We start from the raw sequence: 21,668 nt of genomic DNA, 5'->3' as shown, positions 1-21,668 counted from the left end.
GTTTTCAGGCATCAATGATCTGGATTATCGGCGAATATGCAGAAAGAATTGACAATGCTGATGAGCTTCTCGAGAGCTTCCTGGAGAGCTTTCCTGAAGAGCCTGCACTTGTACAGTTGCAGTTACTCACTGCAACAGTCAAATTATTTCTTAAAAAGCCAACTGAAGGTCCACAACAGATGATTCAGGTCTCTTAAGATTACTATCCCTGTTTCCTAGTTATTAAATTTGTTCATTTCACACTGATAAATGTACATTTAGCGCCATTTTGCATGGATATCTCCTCTTGTTGAAGATTGCATCTGTCTTTGCAATTTCCATATTCTCTGTATTTCTTGATTAAATTAGCACTTTATTCTCTTAATACAAAGCAGATCCTCAAAGTACTTTGTTTAGCTATTTCCCATTTTATTGTTTTCAATCTCTGCACAGGTTGTTTTAAACAATGCCACTGTGGAGACAGACAATCCTGATTTACGTGACCGTGCATACATATACTGGCGTCTTCTTTCTACTGATCCTGAGGTGTGTAGTTCAGAATCTATAGACTAACTATAAACATATGAGGTTTAGATTATCATATTATTTACTTTAACCATTTTTGGTCCTTTGCCTCAGGCTGCTAAAGATGTTGTTCTTGCCGAGAAGCCAGTAATTAGCGATGATTCAAACAACCTTGATCCCTCCCTACTTGATGAGCTTCTTGCAAATATTGCAACCCTGTCTTCTGTTTATCACAAGCCTCCAGAAGCATTTGTCAGCCGTGTAAAATCAGCTACTTCTAGATCAGATGAGGATGACTATCCTGAGGGGGGTGAAACAGCATATTCTGAATCACCTTCTCATGGAATCAATAATGCACATACAGCTTCACATGCTGCTCCAAAGCAGCCAGCACCAGCTCCAGCACCCCCTGCACCAGCTGCTCCGGTACCAGACTTACTCGGTGATTTGATGGGCATGGACAACGCACTCGTCCCTGTCGATCAGCCGTCAACTACTTCAGGGTAAGTTACCTTAATTTCTTCATGATTTGGTCAAGTTCTTCCCCACAATTCACAATATGGATTGTTCATTTATCTGTACAGGCCTCCTTTACCTGTTTTACTGCCAGCATCAACTGGCCAAGGCCTACAGATTAGCGGACAGCTTCTCCGGCGGGATGGGCAAATCTTCTACGGCTTAATGTTTGAGAACAATTCACAAACTGCACTAGATGGGTTTATGATACAATTCAACAAGAATACATTTGGTCTTGCGTCTGCTGGACCTCTACAGGTGATGTGCAATTCTTATAACTGTAATGGTGAAATAGTACTTTTTTGCTGCATTTATACCGACCTTCTGCTTTGTCTTTTTTTTTGGGTTCATTAGGTTGCTCAGGTGCCACCTGGAGGGGCTGCTAGAACTCTTCTGCCAATGGTCATGTATCAAAATCTATCACAGGGACCCCCGGGCACTCTTCTGCAGGTTGCAGTAAAAAATAATCAGCAGCCAGTGTGGTATTTCAATGACAAGTTTTCATTGCACGTGTTCTTCTCGGAGGATGGTAGAATGGAACGCACAAGCTTTCTGGAGGTAAGTAATCTGATTCTAGCTGGTATATTTCCTGAGTGAAAATTTTCTGTGATCCAAAATGATCTTTTTTCTTATAAAAGCAAAGTAGTCCCAATCATGTTGTAGCAGCTAGATTAACGTCACCATTTCTTTTCTAATATCATTTTTTTATTTATGTTGTTAAGCAAGATAGCCATAATGAAAGCATAATATTTGCACATTAGTATTGGAAAGAGCATCTTACTTATTGTCCTTTGCATTTCAAAACAAGCAACTGGTTTTTTTCTTCTGAAATCTTCCTCTTTGGTATGCCTGCAGACATGGAAGTCTATTCCCGATACAAATGAGATTGCAAAGGACCTCACAAGCGCCATCATCCAAAGCATAGATTCAACCATCGAAAATTTGGCCGCATCAAATGTATTCTTTGTGGCAAAGCGAAGGAATGCAAATAAAGAAGTTTTGTACCTAACTTGCAAGGGTCCTAAGGCTGTTCCCTTCCTGATAGAGCTCACAGCTGCTATTGGCGTTCCAGGTGTGAAATGTGCAGTGAAGACACCGAGCCCTGAGTTGGCACCCCTCTTCTTTGAAGCAATGGAGTCACTTCTAAAGTAAATGTTATAGCTAATTCTTGCAGCTTGTGTAAGATTGTTGAATGACTTTTTTTTTTCATCATTGAGTGAATCATGGTTTGTAATTTTTGTTTTTATTTCTTGTTTTATTGTAGACTAGTACTTCGACTTTATATCCTGAATATAGATATTGTCATGATTCTTGTCAATAAGTTTAATATTTAGATGTGGAAGGGTTCAAAACCTCCTACTGCCTTTCGTGTTGAAGACCGTGGAACAGGATACTTGGCTGCAATCTGGTTTTTCTTTTAAAGAAATCTGCAGACTGCACATTGTAAAATAGTGACTGTGACGTTCTTATGATTCCCTTAATCTGGTTATGGTGAAATTATGAATCGTTTAATGCTTCTAAATTCGATAATTTTTTTTATTAGTTAATCTGTTCTTTTTCACCCTGGAAAGATATCCTTGGTCGCAAGCAGAGGAAGATCTGTGGCTGTAGTTAACGAGCGAGCAATTTCCTCCCAGCTTCATCAAGGTATGCCCCTCTTTGGTTATGTTTGGTTCCATTGTCATCCATATGTGATGTGGCGACGCTTGGATCGACGACGAGTGGTGATGTTGGCAAGGGAAGTGGAGAAAGAAGTGCAGAAGAGGAGGAAGGCTGTTTCAAGAATGAAGGAGCTTGTGAAAGGGCTGCTGCTGCTAAGAGTGCTAAAGGAGGGATCAAGGCATGGAAGGTAAGCATTCTATTTGAATAAATTTTAAGTGCTTGGTTTTACTTTTCAGAAAACTGTCATGAATTTGGTGAGTTTTTGTTACCCATTACTGTCATTTGACTAAATGTTCATGTTACTTGTGCTTAATATTGTACGACGAATTAGCCAGGTTAGTCTCATATTCAAAAGCACTGGGCAAAAGTATGCGACTTGCCCACGAATGGGCAAAAAGTTGGTTTTCAGAACCTTAGTTAACAGCCTCTTGTAGATTTCTGTCAACAGCTAGCTTCATCGTAGTTATTTCCAAGGATAAGTCTCACAAATCTGCGTGAACTTTGGGGGTTTTGCTCGATCTAACGTATACCCTTTATATCAGAAAAACTACCATGACCTTTCAATACTGTAGAATATGGAAAATTGTCGCTAACGGGTTAACTTTTTTAACGGAAGGTCTAAACCACTGATATTTATTTTTATCAACTCAAAAAATTCACAAGAGAAAATATATATATATATATATATATATATATATATATATATATATATATATATATAGAGGTAAACTTGTGTCAACTTAAGTGGACGTCCACTAAGCTTTCTTAGGCCATTTTGATGCTTACTTGATTGAGCTACTTTATGGATGATGACGCTCCGTTGAACCTTGATCTACATATTCTAAAACGCCCAACACAATCCAAAAATTTGGGTGAACCCAGTCGTGGTTGACCCTGCTGTCGAGCATGTAAAAAGTTCTAGTTCCATTTGAAAACCGTTAAAAAATTGATACGAAGTGGATGAAGGGTCAAACCATGACAGAGTTCAACCCGAAATTTGTGTGTTGGTGTTTTAGAATCATGTAGATGCAAGTTCAACGGAGCGATCATCCACAAAAGTAGCTCAATCAAGTAAGCTCAATGGCTAAAGACAACTTAGTGGACGTCCACTTAAGTTGACACAAGTTTTTACGTCATATTATATATATCATATATAATATATATATATATATATATATATATATATATACTATATATATATATATATATATATATATATATAGTATATAATATATAGTATATATATATATATATTATATATATATATATATATATATATATATATATAATTTTTAAAATAAACCCATTCAAACTTTTAATCCCAAAAATCGACCAACTCCAAACTTTTTTATCAAAATCGACCAATTTTCTTGCCACAGTCGGGGTTGCTAACCCCGACTAATTAGGACATCCGCCCAGCTCTCTCGCGATTAGTTGAGAGTAAATATTGCACAAAATGGTCGGGGTTGGGAACCCCGACCATTTCTAAACGCCATGGTCGGGGTTCCCAACCCTGACCATTTAGCAGAGAGTTGGCAGCCCACACAAAAAATGGTCGGGGTTGGGAACCCCAGCCATTTGACAGAGACCCTCCAGCCCGCACTTTGCTGGAAAATCTCATCTCCTACTAACACATATCAATCCACAAGTTTAACACCATCTATTGGTACATATTTATCAATCCATAATCAATTTCAAACACAAATAATTATTGCATATATAACATATCTTTAATAAAAACGTAACATTCAATTCACTTACTAAAAATCGAACATAATCAAGTCACAATAACATTTCAAACATAAACATCATAGCATTTCAAACATAAACATCGTATGAAGTATATCGAAATTTAACACATTTCAAACATAAACATCATAGCATTTCAAACATAAACATCGTATGAAGTATATCGAAATTTAACAAATATTTAGAACTACATCATAGCATTTCAAACATAAACATCGTATGAAGTATATCGAAATTTAACAAATATTTAGAACTCCCTCTCGCTCTCCCTCTCCCTCTCCCTCTTCTTCCTCTCCCCCTTCCCCGTTCACCTTCAACATGAGTCCATATGATCTCAACGTCCGGTTGTATGTGAACTTGTGAGCGCATGACATCCTCGTCGACTTGAACATGCTGTGAACATCCGGCTTGAGCTTGCTGTGAGCCTCCAGTTTCACCATGTGCATGACTTAAGCCTACTCTCGTGTGTCTTCGGACCCATCGACGCTCGTACCGTATGAATCGTTCCTCACATCCATCACGTTTCACATTACGTGTCCTCCTAAGAGCGGACTGAATCTTTCCTATGATGCAAAGGAATGCGTTCCTCGCCCCTGGCTCGGTAGTTGTTCTCAATGCATCATGTGCAATAGAAGCAACCTCATCGAGTTATTGTACCTATAAGATAAAAAGCAAAAGAAGATTATTAGCAAGTGGATGATAATAAAATAATAATCACAAAATAATTGTGTATTTTGCCTATATACTTATCAACTCTCTCTCAACTGGACATCTCGGTATGTACTCCTTATGTGCTTTGTTCTTCTGAAATATCCATCAGTGAGTAATCCCCCAATACCACCGTAAGTACACATCTAGGTCAGGTGCGTTAGCCCTCTCCATCAGTATAGCATCCTCCCTCAACTCTCAATTCTCAATGTAAGCATGACGAATTATTTCCCAATTTGCATGATGTGCTCCTTTTCGGGGATTTCGCTCTATTCTTTCTACATGATATGGAATATGTTGTTTTAATCCAAATTATCAGAGCATACGGTCAGGCACGTGCATTTTAACAATCTCAAAACATATAATCGGTACTCGAGCATGCCATATATCTTCGCATTCTCTACAAATATCTGGTAGTATGGCTGAGCATGGTTCGGTCCAAACCGAAAAAACCGACCGAACCGACCCGAACCGATCCGAAAAAATCGGTTTTATGAGTAGGGCGGTTCGAGTCGGTTTGAAAACTTTTTAACCCGAACCGACCCGAACCGACCGAATATAGTGTAATACTACCCATTCTGATCTCAAACCCTACCCGACCATCACCAAAGAGTCAAAAACTCAAACTCTAAACTCATTTTCTGGATTATTATGGGTTGAAAACAATATCATTATATCAGTGTTTAATGCTTCATAATCTTCTACTTTGTTGATATTTTTTTTCTTTAACACAATTTGTTGTTTGATAAGAAGTTTGATGAAGTTAGAACCGAACCGAACCGCACCGAACCGACTTGCAACCATTTGGTTCGGTTTTGAATTATAGGCGGTTCGGTTCGGTTGTTCAAATTTTGGTAAAAACCGAACCGAACCGACCGTTGCACACCCCTATCTGGTAGTGAAGCTAAAACCAGTTCATAGGTGTTGATGGCTAAGATCACACAATCAGTTCAATCCAAGCTGGAATGAAGTAGAGGAAATTGATGAAGGGGGCCACTTTCTTCCTTGACTTAAATCAAGTTATAAATATTATTAGTAAACTATAATACTTATTTCTTAGAAGAAAACAATAATCATTTAATTAAACAAGCATATCTTACTTCTTCAGAAGTCCAAATCAATATGAAAAACATACTTACAATTGTTAAAAATTCCCGACGGAAAAAGGTGGAATTCAAATTGAATTCTTCTGATTGTGAAAATAAATATCCTCGCTAAAACAAGGTCTAACAAAACACATAGTATTAATGCATTAAAACATAATGATGGTAATAGAATATATTAATACAAGCATAAACAATAAATATTATGAGTAAAACTGAACATATACTATTTTCTAAGATACAAATTCTTAAAGATTTTCCAATCCATACATGTATATGTCATGCTTTCTACATCAAAATAGAATATGCGGAAAATAATGATCAAATTCAAATTAAAGATACAAATGATAAAATATGGACTAATTATGAATTAGGATAAACAATATTTAAACATGTACATAATAGATTATCTCTAAAAAAACCATATATACATAAATTAAAATCACAACACATAATAAGAGGAAGTTAGTATGATAAAGTTCATTGTGTAAATATATGTGTGTATGTACATATAAAGCATAGTAAAGAAAATATACCTTCAACAAGATGATAAAGCTCATAAAAGTACTATCATGCTAATAATGTATTGTGAAATACTTTGTATAACTAACGATTTATTCCTTGAGATTAAAAAATTTAAAGAGCTAGAGAAGTTTTCTTTTTCACTTATTATTTTGCTTCATGCATTACAACTATATATACATATATCAGTTATAAGACTTTAACTCTAAAAGTCAAATGAGGACTCTAAAAGTCAAATGAGGAGAAGTAAATTCATGAGTTTATGAACATCCATAAATAGATTCATAACACCTAGCCATCTGTGAATAATAACTTCCAAGTATTCTCCCACCTGGTATAATAAATTCTAAGGAATTGGTTGAAATTATGACGACGAAGGGATATTATTTGTCTTTGAAATTAGCTAATCAAGAGTCTTCCTATTTCGGCATAATCTATTGATTAGCTGTTTTGTTTTTCAATCGTTGGTACCTCTAAATCTAATGAACTCTAAGTCTAGTTGGGCATGTGAGAGTGGCTGGGGACGGAACGTTCATTCCCACTTCACAATCATGCACATCAAACACAACTTCATTTTAGAAGTTAGAAGCTAGAATGCTTGTCCTCCCTTCAAATGAGCATTCACTATGAGATGTTAGGGAATGTACGTTCCCACTTTAATGAGAATAAAAAATTAAAATAATTTCCAAGTATGCATAGACTACTTACTAATTATTCATATCAAGAGAAAATTATCATTCTTATTTCATTCTCCAATCGCATTCAAACATGAGAATAAAAATAAGCATTCCATTTCCACACTTACTCTATTTCATTTATCATTTCATTCTATTCTTACTTGACTCAACTTCCTGGATCCAAAACGAGATGGGTATCAAACAAAGAACACTGGAGATAAATTAGCACATGTGCAAATTCATAAGACAAATCTAAAATTGTATAAGATTTGAAATTAGGGAAAATTTTGTCGAGGCCCCAAAAGTAGTAACTACATGTGACCAGACCCCCACTTATTTCCCCCATGTAGATCAGCCCTAAAAAGTACCGTTTAATGTGTCAAGGCCCCTCCACGTCAGCAGTATACAAAAAAGAGATTGTATTTTGAAAAAAAAAACCCTGAAATTGCCCTTTTCCTTCTTCCCCAGACGCAGCCCCCAAAAGCATGGAAAGTCACGTCCCATTACCCCTCTTTTTACTCTATCATGAGCAATAACTAGTTAGTTGTCCATTACTCTTCCTCAGCCCAAATTTCTCTCCATTACTCTTTCTATTACTCCTCTTTATCCTAAAATTTGATCCATTACTTTTACCTTTCCTTCATAATGGTTGAGAATGCTATAATCTGCATGTCTCTTCGGGTGATAAACCAGTATTCTTGAAGATTAACTCTTCAACCACCATGATGGATCTCAAATTTGATGTGTCAGAGAGGTTAGGTCTTCTATATGATTTATTAACTTTGTCATACAAATATGAAACAAACGGAAGCTTCAAATTTTTTATTGAGAACAAAGATGAACTGTCGTCTATGGTGGAGCATTGCCACAATATTGGATTATAAGAGATTCACCTGAAGCTTTTCAAGAAATAGAAGATTCTTTAAATATCCATAACAACGAGCAAGTTCGACAAGATCAGTAAGTTATTGGATTTTTTTTTGATGCTAAGATCAATATTTATGACGTTAAGTGTAAAATAAGTTCATGTTAGGTCCCATTGGAGTTCATGTTAAGTCTAGAAACAGTTCGTGTTAGTTCTAAATTCAGTTCATGTTAGTTCTAAAATGAACAGTTTTTGTTTGTTCAAATTACATGTTAGGTCTAATTTCATGTTAGTTCATGTTAGTTCCATGTTAGTTCTATGTTAGGTGTAATTGGAGTTCATGTTAGTTCTAATTAGAGTTCATGTTAGTTCTAATCGATTTCATATTAGTTCTAATAGATTTCATGTTAGTTCTACTCTATTTCATGTTAGTTCTAGTTCCAATTCCATGTTAGGTCATATATGCAGTTCGTGTTAGTTCTCATTCGATTCGTGCTAGTTCTAGTTGAGTTCGTATTAGTTCTAATAGATTTCATGTTAGTTCTAGTTCCAGTTCCATGTTAGGTCAAATATGCAGTTTGTGTTAGTTCTAATACAATCCGTGCTAGTTCTAGTTGAGTTCGTGTTAGTTCTAATGGATTTCGTGTTAGTTCTAATGGGATTCATGTTAGTTCTAGTTCCAGTTCCATGTTAGGTTAAATATGCAGTTTGTGTTAGTTCTAATGGATTTCGTGTTAGTTCTAAAAGCAGTTCATTATTACTTCTAGTTGAGATCGTGTGAGTCTAATTCGATTCGTGCTAGTTCTAGTTGAGACCGTGTTAGTTCTAATGGATTTCGTGTTAATTCTAGTTCTAGTCCCATGTTAGGTCTAATTTGCAGTTCGTATTAGTTCTAATTGAGTTCATGTTAGTTCTAATGGATTTCATGTTAGTTCTAATTTACAGTCCGTGTTAGTTCTAATTGAGTTCGTGTTAATCCTAATAGATTTCATGCTAGTTCTAACACAAACAATTTTTGTATTTGTTTTTTTTCTAGTTGGTGTTATTTGTTTATGTTATTATTTGTTTACTTTATGATTATTTGTTTATTTTCTGAATATTTGCAGCGATTCCAGCAGTTTGAGCTCAAAAAGTATAGATTGTGGTCCACCATTGTTGACGTCCACACGTGTTTTAGATAGGACCTGTGTCTGAGATAGGATTCCTAATAACAATCCTTCCGGAGATAATGTTTTGATGATTGATGACATGATTAGCAAATCAGAGAGGATTCCTGTTTGGTGGTACACTGCTTTAACCGATAAGGGACAACGATTTGAAAGTGCGAAAAAATTAAGATTGGCTTTACTATACTATTCTATGGCAAAAAAATCAAGTGCTTGTTTGGAAAGAATGAACTGAAGCGTATTCTAGTTTATTGTCGGTTTAAGGAAGCCAAAAGTTGTCCGTAGATGTTATTTGCCTCTCCACCTAAAAATAAAAATAGACTTGAAATCAAAAGGTTCGTGAACAATCACACTTGTGGGCAGCATGACAATAATGTAGATCAATCTAGGGCCTCCCGACAATTCATTGCGACCCAATTACAACCCATGTTAAAGGTCCGACCAGATATACGCCCTATTGACGTACAAAAGGAGTTTCTAAGTACGTATATGCTTAGGGTCGATTATAGTAAGATATGGTGGGGTAAAAAAAGAGCACAAGAGCAATTATATAGTGATGCATATGAGTCCTATGATCAATTACGATAGTAAAAGATAATATCTACTATATACAAACTAATTTCATTTACGGTATACTGTTTAGGCTAATTTGGTTCTTGTTAATCCTAACACTTAATCTTCAAATTTTTAGGTATGTAGAAAATGTTAAGAAGACAAACCTAGGTAGCTACATTCATGTTTAACAACATGAGGGTATGTTTACTAGGCTATTCATTTGCTATGCCGCCTGCATAAATGGTTTTTACATGGATGTCGGCCACTTATATTTTTGGATGGGACCTTTCTGAAAGATCGATTCAAAGGTTTACTCCTCAGCGCTGTAGCATACGATGAAAATCAGGGGATATTTCCATTAGCCTATTGCATACGCGATCAAGAAAATAATATTAACTAGAAGTGGTTCTTACAAGGTTTGTGTTCAATGCTCTCTGAAAGGCTATCTTTATACTTATTTATGTTGTTATGTTATAATTATGATGTTAAGTCTATTTAGTTGCAAGCTAAGTCTAATGAATTATATGTTAACTGCAACATGTTGCTTGTTAACTCTAACTTCTTATATGTTAAATGCAACTCTTTATAGGTTTGTGGTCTATTCTCTATGAAAGGTCAGATCCATACAACCCTCCACATAAGCTAGTTATAATATCAGATGCGTATAAGGTAATTAGAGAAACAGTTAGAGAATTTTTTCCAGATGCTATACACTCTAGATGTGTTCTACATCTAGTTGAGAATTTCAGGAAAAAATTGAAATATTTGGGACTAAAGGCAAAGGATACTCAGATTTTAGGGAATCTGTTGCAATCAGCTTGTTACAAATATACTAAAGTAGAATGGAATGATTATATGGATGATATTAAACTGATTGACGAACGGGCATATAATATTGTCATGAACTACGCTCTAGAGAACTAGGCAAACACGTTTTTCCCTGGAATTGGGTAAATTATAAGTCATTTAACATAAGCTAGTTCATTTCTTATTTCAATTGTCGTTTTCCTAATGAAATTAGACGTGAATGCTACGGCGGTAGAACTTCCTATTAATTGTGATGAATTCCTTGTTATGTTTCAGATATGGTCACGTTACAAATCAAATGTTACAGAGTCATTCAACAAGTAGATACATGAGGCTAGACTTCTGCAGATACTACAACTGGTAGATCACATACGTAAACAAATTATGATTCACATGAATAAGCGACGAGTCATGGCTGAAAATTGGAATTAATTTTTTTGTCCCAAAGCTAAGCTTGTCCTTAAAGAGAACATGGAAAATAGGTGTCCATTGGATGTGCGTCAATCCCATAGAGGATTATTTGAGGTACAATCCCATAAAACTTTTCAAGTGGATCTTGACCGTAAAACATGCACGTCCCGTGCGTGGGATGTAACTCGTATCCCTTGCAAACATGCATGTGCAACCATTATGTTTATGAAGAGGGATGTTTACCAATTCTACGACTGGTTTATGACGGTTGAAGCTTTTAAAAATGCTACGAGCCAATCCTACCCCATCCCTGATTACGAGAAGCGTAGTGTGCCACGTCATGAGATCCATATCCTACGACCACTATTGTAATCATTTAACTTGTTTCATCCCATCCAGCTCCACTTATATCAAGGCAAGCCTTCATGTTATTGAATTTGTTTCTCAAGCATTTCAAGTGGTTAATGACATGTAGATGAGTGAAATCAGTCCTGAATTGCATGTTGATTTTTGTGGCTACCATTTTATAAGCTTCTATCTTGAAGTTCTTGTTTGGCTTTAGTCCATCTAATGCTAATTCTGTAAGATAAGGAATGAGCACATCATCATGCTCTGGAAGCCAAAACTTATTAGCCACACCTCTTAAGTTCAACCTTGCCCCTAGGTTAGGTTTTTTATGAGCTAAAATTTCCCTTTTTTCATTAGGGAAGTGTGCTCCTCACCATCAACTGAATCACCAGTATTTGGTGAGAATTGATTAGGTCCACTATTTTGAGAACTGACTGTGGAAAGTAGCAAACCTTGTGGACTTCTTAACATGCTTACGTATGACATTGGCTGCTGTGTCATTCCACCATAATTTTTATCGTATAGTGGGAATGGTGAGAATGTATGAGGGGATGAACTAAAAGGTTGTGGTTGAACATGCATGAAGTTCATGTTAATGCTAGCTGTAGGATTTGGAATTGCATTGGAATGAGAAGGCACGGTCTGTTTATCTGCCTGATTGTTAGCCATACCTAATATATATTGTAAACATAGACATATTATTATTAATGGAATCTAAATCAATATATGATATGCATGCATTTATCAAACAAGTAAGAAAAGGAATATATGAAACCTACATTTCTCAGACAACATGAAAAGAGAGTAGATGATAATAGTAATAATGTTTAGTACAAGCTAAGAAACATTAAAATGGGTAGTTGCGAACAGTAAGAAACATAAGACAAGTTATTACATCGAGATAGAACAACCAACACGTCAAGTTAATCCACTCTCCAAATTGTGTTACCACCATTATACTTTGCACAATAACCCACCCACATCACCCAAGCAATTTGATCTCGTAGCTCCTTCCATTCATTTCTTGCATCTCGATCCTCTCTCTGTGTCCTAGTTTGAGTATAATCCACCACACTTGAATCGTCTTTATTTGTCACTTCCCCATTATCTTCATCAATTTCTACAGTTTTATTTAAAATATCATCATCTGGATCTTCTAAGGCAATAAAATTGTGCAACACTGTACACGCTAGTACAATGTCCACTTGAGTGGGAAATTGATAATTTGGCTTCGCCGATAGAATTTTAAACCGGTTCTTCAATATACCAAATGTGCATTCAATTTTTGATCTTAAAGATGAATGGCTTAAATTGAATAACTCTTTTCTATTCTTTGGTGTCCTACCAGTGTGCTCTTTTAAATGATATCGTACACCGCGATATGGAGATATGAAGCTTGACATTGTGGTGTATCCAGCGTCACATAGGTAATATTTACCTACATTAAATAGAACAGTATCTTAAGATCTCAACTATTGAAAGGTATTTAATTTTTTATTAAAAATGTGAATAAGTGAGAATTAATACCATCATAAACTCGAATCCCGTAAAGCTGTGGTCTCGACAAAGCGTCTTGTAATATCCTATAGTCATTTGCTACTCCCTCCCACCCAACTAGGACATTGGTGAATAGTTTATTGGGGGTGCAAGCTGCTAGGACGTTTTGTGTCACACCTTTTCGCCCTCTAAAACGTGCAACTAGGTTACTGGGTAACACTACGTCAACGTGTGTGCCATCTATCAAACCAATGTAATCTTATAAAAATATATAAGTTATACAATATTCAATAAAATACCTATTTATTTAAAACAGATGTTGAGATGTATGTATTATTTTTACCTTAAAGTAAGGAAAATAATTTGGGTTGTTTGCAATCTCCATAGTAACTTCATTTGGAGCTTGCTTCATGTAGCGATCACGTAACACATTCATTGTTTGTAGAACTTTATTAAAATACCTACTAACTGTTTCTCCCGATCTTATGAACTCGGTCCTTATTATTCTATTTTTAGTTTTATGATTCACTATACTTAGGAACATAGCGAGTTGTTCTTCGACTTGAACATGTCTGGTATCCTTTAATAAAACCGTTTGCTTTCATTACTTCAGCAAGTTTAAAAAAGGCACTCGGTCTCATTCTAATATAAGATCGACAACTATCACTATAGCCTTTCAATACACGTTTGAAGTGAGCTTCTCTGCAATAATTTTTTTTGATTTTTTTCTTCCTTCGTACAAGATGATATAGTCTTTGTGCTTAGTATGCATTCTCAGAATACAAGTTATTATCGTGACCATAGCAAAAACATCTGTATTAGCACACATCCTCTTCAATTGTTCTTCATCTACATTATCCATCTATATCCATTGTAAAAGTAGCATATATTTACAACTTAATAGTAATAATGTTTGAAGATTAAAAATAATTAAATAACTAATAAAAATGTTGAAATCTTAAAACCATATATCTATACCTATCGTCAAATCTATATCAAGTAATGAAACAACTATTTCATATTTTGCACCCTAAGCATGCACGCTGATCAACCAAATAAAATTAAGGTTTTCAGTTCATGGTTTAGTCGTTTGAAGGAATGCAATAACAAAAAATCCAGAGGACCGAAAATCAGTAATCAACAATGTAACAAAACCCTTGTTTCACGAGAGATTAGACATGTAATAAATTGTCAAAACTAGCGCTTTCTACTACCCATGTTCATTTCTTTAGATCAAGCACAATGAAACGATCACAGGAAAAGGGCAAAAAGTTTTATACTTGCAGTTGCCAATGGGATAATTCAGAAATCAATGCAGCAACCCCACCAAAGCCAACAAACCCACCGAACGGAACAAACCCACAAACCCCACCGACAGGAATCACCGACAAATTAGCGTCGAGCCTCATCTTCTAAAAAGAAATCGAAAAGATGAGGTGGGACAAAGATTCGCGGGAGAAGCCGAAGCCAACAAAACCCACCGAACCCACCAACAGAAATCGACCCCGCGAACCGAATGTCAAGTTCGATTAGTCCAAAACCTGACAACAATGGCTACGTCTTGTCTTCGAAAAGGAAATCGAAGAACAGCGGGAGAGGAGGCGCGAAGAGAAGAGGCGGGAGAAGAATAGGGGGAGTTGCTGATTTCAAATCTAAGGTTCGCGAAGAGATGGAATCCCAAAATGGCCGATGTCCGCTTTTCAACCCTAATCTTCTCAAAAAGCTTGGATTTGGGTTTCCATAAAAAAACTCATTCTATTGCATCTTTATCGATTTTGAAATCTATAAAAAAAATTTGAGCCAAACTCAAGATTATGATTGATAAAGAATCCACAAATTACGATTTGTCACTGTCAGCTCCAAATCCTATTCATTTTCCACAAAATGAGTGAAACACACACCACCTAAGAGAAGGGAAAACACTAGAAAAGCATTAATCAGTTGTTAATGTAATGCATCACGGTACTTAATTTTACCTTCTCCAGTTCTCATAATGGTCTCCAACTTATTCCTTTCTTACTACGTCGAAAGGTCAGTAAGTTTGAGTCTATGATGCATTGACGAGATACGTAACATATACAAAATAAACTAAGAAAACATTTTCATGAGAAACAATGCAATCATATAATTTAAAGTAGACGCAAACAGAAACCCTTTTGAAACCATATACAATCATCCGGAGGTATTTTCCCCTTACAGATGAATGATCACACCGTACACACATATATCAATATATATCAAACAAACAACATTTTCTCTGTACAAACAACCCCTCAAAATAAAAAGTCATCAAGGAGAAAACAAAAAAGGAAACACAACCAACAACAAAAGTATGAATTAAGTATGAAAATGAAAAGAACAAGCCAACATAAAGGGCAACCCTCAGTTCATTTTATAGGCCCAGGCATGATCATTCAAGAACGACCGAACTGCCTCCTTGATGGCTAGATTAGGCACCAATTGGCTCACTTCGAGGGTCTCTCTTGTAATCGGATCAAAATTGCCCACCTGCATCCACGGCACAAACCTGAGAATGCTAAGAAACGTTGAACATTCGATATTTATAAATTACTCCCTCAAAACAATGCTATGTAATCCCCCAACTCGCATAAATTATTCCAAGTTAGTCTCCATAGTAAAGCTGCCATTTGGGTTGGGAGGAATGTATTGGTCCAGCTATACCCCTTTCTTTTAAGTTTATATTCAAACCCATACCCTGTTTCTAACCTAAACCAGTTAAAACCCCAAACCAAACCCAAATTTATTTCTTCTTCCCCTCAAGAACCATCTTCTTCCTCAAACCCATTTTTCCAATGGTTCTCTACTCTTGTGAGGGAAATTTTGGAGGGAAACGAAATAAGTATAACAGTAACATTCTATGGTGGACTAAACACTAACCCAACCGGAGTTAAGAAATTGAATGGAAAAACTAACAGAGGTACTAATTTTGAGTAACTTATATGAACTGAGGGACTAAATAGCAATTTCAGTATCTGAAACATATGAAAGATTAAATGGACAAATACTTGAAAAAACCTAAAAACATTAATCTAAGGAACTGCAGCAGAACTCTAGGCACTGTAACATAGAAATGGGAAGAGTTTACCTTCTGAAGATGCTCAAGAAGCACAGCCCTTTCATAAGTAACACCACTTGGGGTGATCACAGGATCCCGAAATATGTCAAGGGTAATCTTACAGCATAAGTAGTCTGGTACCTGACATTTCGACCAAGAAGTAAAATTGTATCACCAAGCTGCCATAAATGCTTACACTTAGAAAAATACTGTACCCTAACCTCTTTTGGTGTGTCATTATCTGCAGCTTTACTAAAAACATCCTTCAGGAGCTCAAGTTGTTTCGAGTGATCATTCACAGCATCTTTGACTTCATCTTTATCTTCAGAAACATCGAGAAAGCGGTGCTCTAGTAAAGCCTTTTCACAATCATCTCTGAAATAAGTGAACCAAATAGTTCAAGTTCAGATGAATAAGTTCAACAAAGTAGAGTTAATTACAGATACCCACTGTCTTGTGCTGGTGTAGCAACTTATATCTCCCTAATCTATTTTATTAGCATTTACATTGTCTAAGCCCCAGACAAGTTGCTTATTGGCTCTCATTTAGAGGGCAGTTTAGTCTTTTTCGGTTTAACCAAGGATAAAAAGTAATTTATCATCAGACAATTCCCACATGACATCCCAACCAACCAGAATAATGTCATCCAAAGTATAGTGGCTACACCCTCATAGTACAGGGGGTATAGTTGCAATTAACTCAACAAAAGAAACAATGCATCTCAGAAAGCAATTAACTCAACACAGAAAAAAAAGAAATGTAATCACCTACTTCAATTTCTGCAATGTCCACGACCTCTCACTAGATTCACGTTCCCATTCCTCATACTTTGCTTTAGCAAGAATTGACCACACCTCCTCGACAAGATGACCTGGGCGTTTAGCACTCCTCTCAAGATCGAAAGCCTATGTTTAAGAAATTATATAAACTATTTTTAATAAACTAAAATTGATAATAGCAAGAACGAACCTAGAATAAAGTTAGCCTGGAATAAACTGCTCATCCAGCATCCATGAGGTCCTTTAGGAATCAGAAAAATAGAAACAGGTAGTTTTCATTTTCCTTCTTAATATTTTATCTACGTGGAAGCCTGCACTTTCTTGAAAAAGCACTGTATCTACCTTTTTCTGATAGTTATGGCCTTACAGAACACACTGCCTCCAAAAAAGTAACTAAGGATCTTATAGTAAGATTGGGCTATCTGTTTTCTTTTTCACTGCTAAAATTTCTGACTTGTAATAAACATCATAATACGAACTTAGAAAGCATTATATTAAGAGATGAAAAGAAAAAGAGTGATATTAGAGAGAGAGAGAGAGTAGTAATGTCTATAGTGAGAACATAATCACTAACCTTCTCCAATTCCTTTATTCCCTCAGCATGTTCTTCTCGCTCTAGCAATGCAATCCCCAACATATAGTGAGCCTGCCAATAAGAAAGATAGAACCTTCGGATCGATAAAAGGTCTTTTATATAACTAAATAGATCACACAAGCATCTTTCATTTCTTTTCTTTGAATGAGCAGTGTGGGCACGTTTTATCTTTCATTACTAAACCGACTGTCTTCAATATAAGAAACTTCAAAACTGTACATAATTATATCTTGAAATTCACAACTCACAAGTACGTTAACCAACTACAACCAAGCCTTGCGCATGGACACAAGGGGCAGGGTTCATAGAAAAGTAGCAGACAAAGATGTTACCACGGTTAATTAATATTTAGATAGATGAGAAGAATCAATCCTCAAAAGTGAATGCGACCAAAGTACATATAGTGCAGATATCTTGCATGAGATTTATAATATAACTCTACTCAAACAATCCTCAAAAACCCAACCAAGTATGCATAATTGCATGAAAAATACTTACACAAAACTAAAAGACAGCTGGAAGAATCAATACTGCAGATGGATAACTAAAAGATTATAGACCAACTGAACTACACAATAAATATGGAGTTGAAAAACCATGAGACATACTTTGACTGAGCTGCTGTCCAGTTCAAGAGCTTTTCTGCAATCTTCTTCAACTCTTGTCCACTCTCTACAAAGTCCAATAGACATCATTAAGAAAATTCAAAAACTTGAAAAAGGGAGAAAGAAAGGATCAATGAACAAACTTCCGCCTCCGAAAGCAAAGTGCTCGATTCGTCCAATACACAGGCACATTTGGAACAAGCGCAATAGCCTAAAAGAATCATAAGAAAGAGAGAAAAAAAATCAAGAAATTGAACTGCTATGAACATTTAGAGCTATTAAACAAATAGCTGATGAGCTACAACAGCTCTATAAGAAAAATGATTGCCTGCGTTGAACAGCTATTATTTAAACTGTTATATAGGAAGAAGAGTCAGCAACTGTTTATTTGCAGTAAATGTATAATTGACATCGAATTCAGCAAAATTTGCAGCGGATATCCGTGATGTATGGCTTGAACCCTGGAGAATTATTATAGAGAACAAAATCAACATAAAAGATCTACTGATGTGTAACTCATTAACTCCCCCGTCCTCCTATTTTGATGAAATTGAGGACGTACGGTGAGTTTCATCTTTATGTTAACCTTAGTTCCTTCCACTTTTATGCTTATATCAAATTACTATTCGAGGTGTTAATATAAAATTTGTTTGTATGTTTTAAGCATTGAAATGAATCTCGTTTTCAATGATTGGACACATGAGTTGTAATACTCTACTAGTTATCTAAACCGTCATATAGAGATTTACACTCTGAAGCAGGTCATCTAAACCCTCTTTCTCTTCTGAGGGGCTAAACCCACTGAGCCATATCTTATAGGCCAAAAACAATTAAGAGTTCAGAGTTGTTCTTTAAGTGTTTAACCCACCTCGTGACCCCAATTCAATTGCACCTTAATGCCTCAGGAAACTTTGCTCCTTTGAAAAGCCATAAGGTCCTGGCATTTTACAACCGATCTTTCCCTTGTCTCCATACTATAGTTGATAGTTCGATTTGGCTCCTAACAAGAACCATTAAGAGCAATTTAATAGCCCAACTACACTATCAGCAGTCAGGGATTCAATTTCTGTTATAAAGCAACCAAAAAGGAGAGTAAGCATACAGAAATGCATGACTCGTCATCTACTGAAAAAAAAGGCAAAATTTTCTCCACTAATTGACATGAAAATAGATAACTTTCGGAAAGACCATCAGTAATAGACAAGGGAAAGGTCATTAATAATAGGATATACGACAATACTACTCTCTATATAAATTTAAGAGGATACATACACAAGCCAATATACAACACACGAATATTACTACAAAATTCTCTCCACTCATTTTCTTCACCTCCCCTATCTTCTTATGAAACTTAATGCAAATAGGGACTTTTCAAACCTCAATTCCCAAAAAGACTACCAAGCAAAAAAGATACTTGCGTGCAGATTCAATGACCTAATCAAGAACATAAACATAAACCCTATTTGAAATGGAAATGAGGGGGGAACGATTAAATACAAACAATACAAAAGAATTTTGAAACATCCAATCAAAACAAATAAGAGGAAAGAAACCCATCTGACCAAAAGAAGAATCAAGTTGACCCAAGTCCTAAACGGTCCAATCCAAGCAAAACCCACCAACCGTTCGCCAAAATGCCCAACACAAAATCACAAACTTCTAACCCTAAGCAAAAGGGGGAACAATCAAAACAATAACAAGGAACCCATTTGACCCCAGGACAGGACAAAACCAACCCAGGTCACTCAATCGTCCAATCCAACCAAAACCCAATAGAAATTTCAAACCCTAAACAAATGGGGGGCATAGCAATTTAAACCTCGGTGTAGGCATCAATCGCAGCGCCCAATCGCTCCTTCTTGAAATACGTGTTTCCGTCGGCCTTCAGGAGCTCCGCTTGCTTGGCGACGCTCGCCGGCACGCCGCCGCTCTCTCGCCGGAGAATTGGGTTTGTTGTTTTGTTGAAGGTTTGAGGATGAAAAGAGACAAAAATGAGGGCGAGAGATTATTGGGGGAGAGAGAGCGACGAAGGAGCTAGAAACTGCCCCCCTTCAAACTTCTCTTGATTTTTTATTTTTTTTATTACATTTACTCAACTGTCAAAATGTTTTTTAATCACACCCCCGGAATTTCTATAATATTGTAAACTATATAAAGTTGACGAATAATTACATTTCTAACATTAGTATTTGCAAGGACAAAATGTTACAAATTAACAATATCAATTAACCTAATTAAAAGTATTTTAGTTATATCAATTAACCTAATTAACGTGGGAGATTTGGTGATAATTTAACAAATATTTAAGTTTGGATAAAATTTGTAAAAATGGTAGATGTTGATGTACTAGTGATCACATAGTCAATTGGATCCAGTATAGGATCAATTTGATGAAGTAGATGAGATTGATGAGGGATCGCCTTCTTCTCCGACTTTATGTCTAGTTTTTGAATTGGGGAGCTGATAAATCTGCACAAGTAGAAATTCGTGAGAGGGCGGGGATTAGTTCCTCGTTGTACCTCCAACGATCAAGTTAGTTGATGAACTTGAATGAGAATAGAACTTAGGGTTCTAAAAGTGGAAGAAGGATAGATTGGGCATTTCTGGCTGAGTATGGAGAAATAATGGCGAGGAATGGACTGATGGCTGCGTCAGCACCTCCTTTAGAACTGTCGGCTGACGACTGAGGGAGAGATCACTTCAGCATTAGATAGATCGTCTCAACATCGAATGGAGAATAATCTGGCAGCATGGCAAAGCCCAAGCGATGTGACAAGTCATGGAGACTATTGGGGTTAGGGTCATGATGGGACCTGACCAGAGTTGGTGGTGGTGCTGACACGTTGCCAGAGAGAGAAGCCCGAGGCAGATATTATCCTCTAGTTTGGCCGAGAAGTAACGTTGTGGAGTCATCCTTATAGAGTTTTGTATAAAAGGTCGAGTAGGCTGCAGGCGAGTCAATTTCAATAATAGGGTCGACTGATCCCGCCTCTCGAATCGTCATAAAGAGTAATGACCTGATGAGTCGGCCAAGGTGAGACCTCTACTGGGCTTAGGCCACCAAGCTAGTTTGGGCTTTGTTCGTGGAAATACACCTGCCTGTTGTTTCACGAGGAGTTGTATTTTGGCGAATGGGAATACCATAAGAGTTGGCCCCTTTCGCTTGGAGACGTCTTTAGTTGGGTCCGAGTGAAAACATGATAAAGAATCACTTTGGGCAGTCGTGGGTGCTCTGAATGAAGACTGAAGAGTCATTTCAGGACAGACGTAGCTGAGGGAACTAGGTGAAGTTCTCCAGGAGGAGGACTGTGTTGAGGTGCAGGTCGAAGTGGAGAAGTTGGCTTTGGAAATTGTTTCTTTGCGTTGCATAATTTCAGAATTTTTGCCGGATGACTTGGTTTCAATGTGGAATGGTAGACTTAAGCATTAACCCAAGATTACTCGGCCTCTATAGAGAGGAGACGTCTCAAACTCGAGTAAATCAGCCTTCGAAGGATTAATTTTATCCATGTCTTATATC

General features: G+C 36.5%; 2 protein-coding genes across 2 annotated transcripts in view; one reads left to right on the top strand and one right to left on the bottom strand.

Moving 5' to 3' along the window:
* The window catches only part of LOC109830190 (beta-adaptin-like protein B), a 10,200-nt gene extending 7,826 nt beyond the window's left edge, over positions 1 to 2,374 (top strand). Inside the window, exons 10-15 of the mRNA XM_020397374.1 lie at positions 9 to 188; positions 433 to 525; positions 619 to 1,007; positions 1,089 to 1,278; positions 1,375 to 1,578; positions 1,876 to 2,374. Coding sequence (XP_020252963.1) covers positions 9 to 188; positions 433 to 525; positions 619 to 1,007; positions 1,089 to 1,278; positions 1,375 to 1,578; positions 1,876 to 2,172 — 1,353 coding nt within the window. The 3' untranslated portion in view covers positions 2,173 to 2,374. The remainder of the gene's footprint in view (positions 1 to 8; positions 189 to 432; positions 526 to 618; positions 1,008 to 1,088; positions 1,279 to 1,374; positions 1,579 to 1,875) is intronic.
* Positions 15,226 to 21,403, bottom strand: LOC109830806 (E3 ubiquitin-protein ligase CHIP). Its single transcript, XM_020398170.1, has 9 exons — positions 21,290 to 21,403; positions 19,968 to 20,078; positions 18,289 to 18,356; positions 18,149 to 18,212; positions 17,520 to 17,591; positions 16,938 to 17,071; positions 16,388 to 16,541; positions 16,197 to 16,307; positions 15,226 to 15,598 (listed from the first exon to the last, which is right to left on the bottom strand). Exons 1-9 carry the CDS (start codon positions 21,401 to 21,403, stop codon positions 15,473 to 15,475), a joined length of 954 nt encoding a protein of 317 aa, XP_020253759.1. The 3' UTR covers positions 15,226 to 15,472.

The sequence above is a fragment of the Asparagus officinalis genome, chromosome 2 (assembly GCF_001876935.1).
Source record: "Asparagus officinalis chromosome 2, Aspof.V1, whole genome shotgun sequence".
NCBI lineage: Eukaryota > Viridiplantae > Streptophyta > Magnoliopsida > Asparagales > Asparagaceae > Asparagus > Asparagus officinalis.
This window is presented reverse-complemented; position numbering and strand designations above follow the sequence as displayed.

Excerpts from the sequence above, each read along its gene's own strand:
- LOC109830806 (XM_020398170.1), bottom strand. The coding sequence starts at position 21,403 with ATGACTCTTCAGTCTTCATTCAGAGCACCCACGACTGCCCAAAGTGAT. Across the intron at positions 18,213-18,288 it reads CTTTGCTTTCGGAGGCGGAA|AGAGTGGACAAGAGTTGAAG; the intron begins GTTTGTTCATTG and ends TGGACTTTGTAG. Across the intron at positions 17,072-17,519 it reads GAATAAAGGAATTGGAGAAG|GCTTTCGATCTTGAGAGGAG; the intron begins GTTAGTGATTAT and ends TCTTAAACATAG.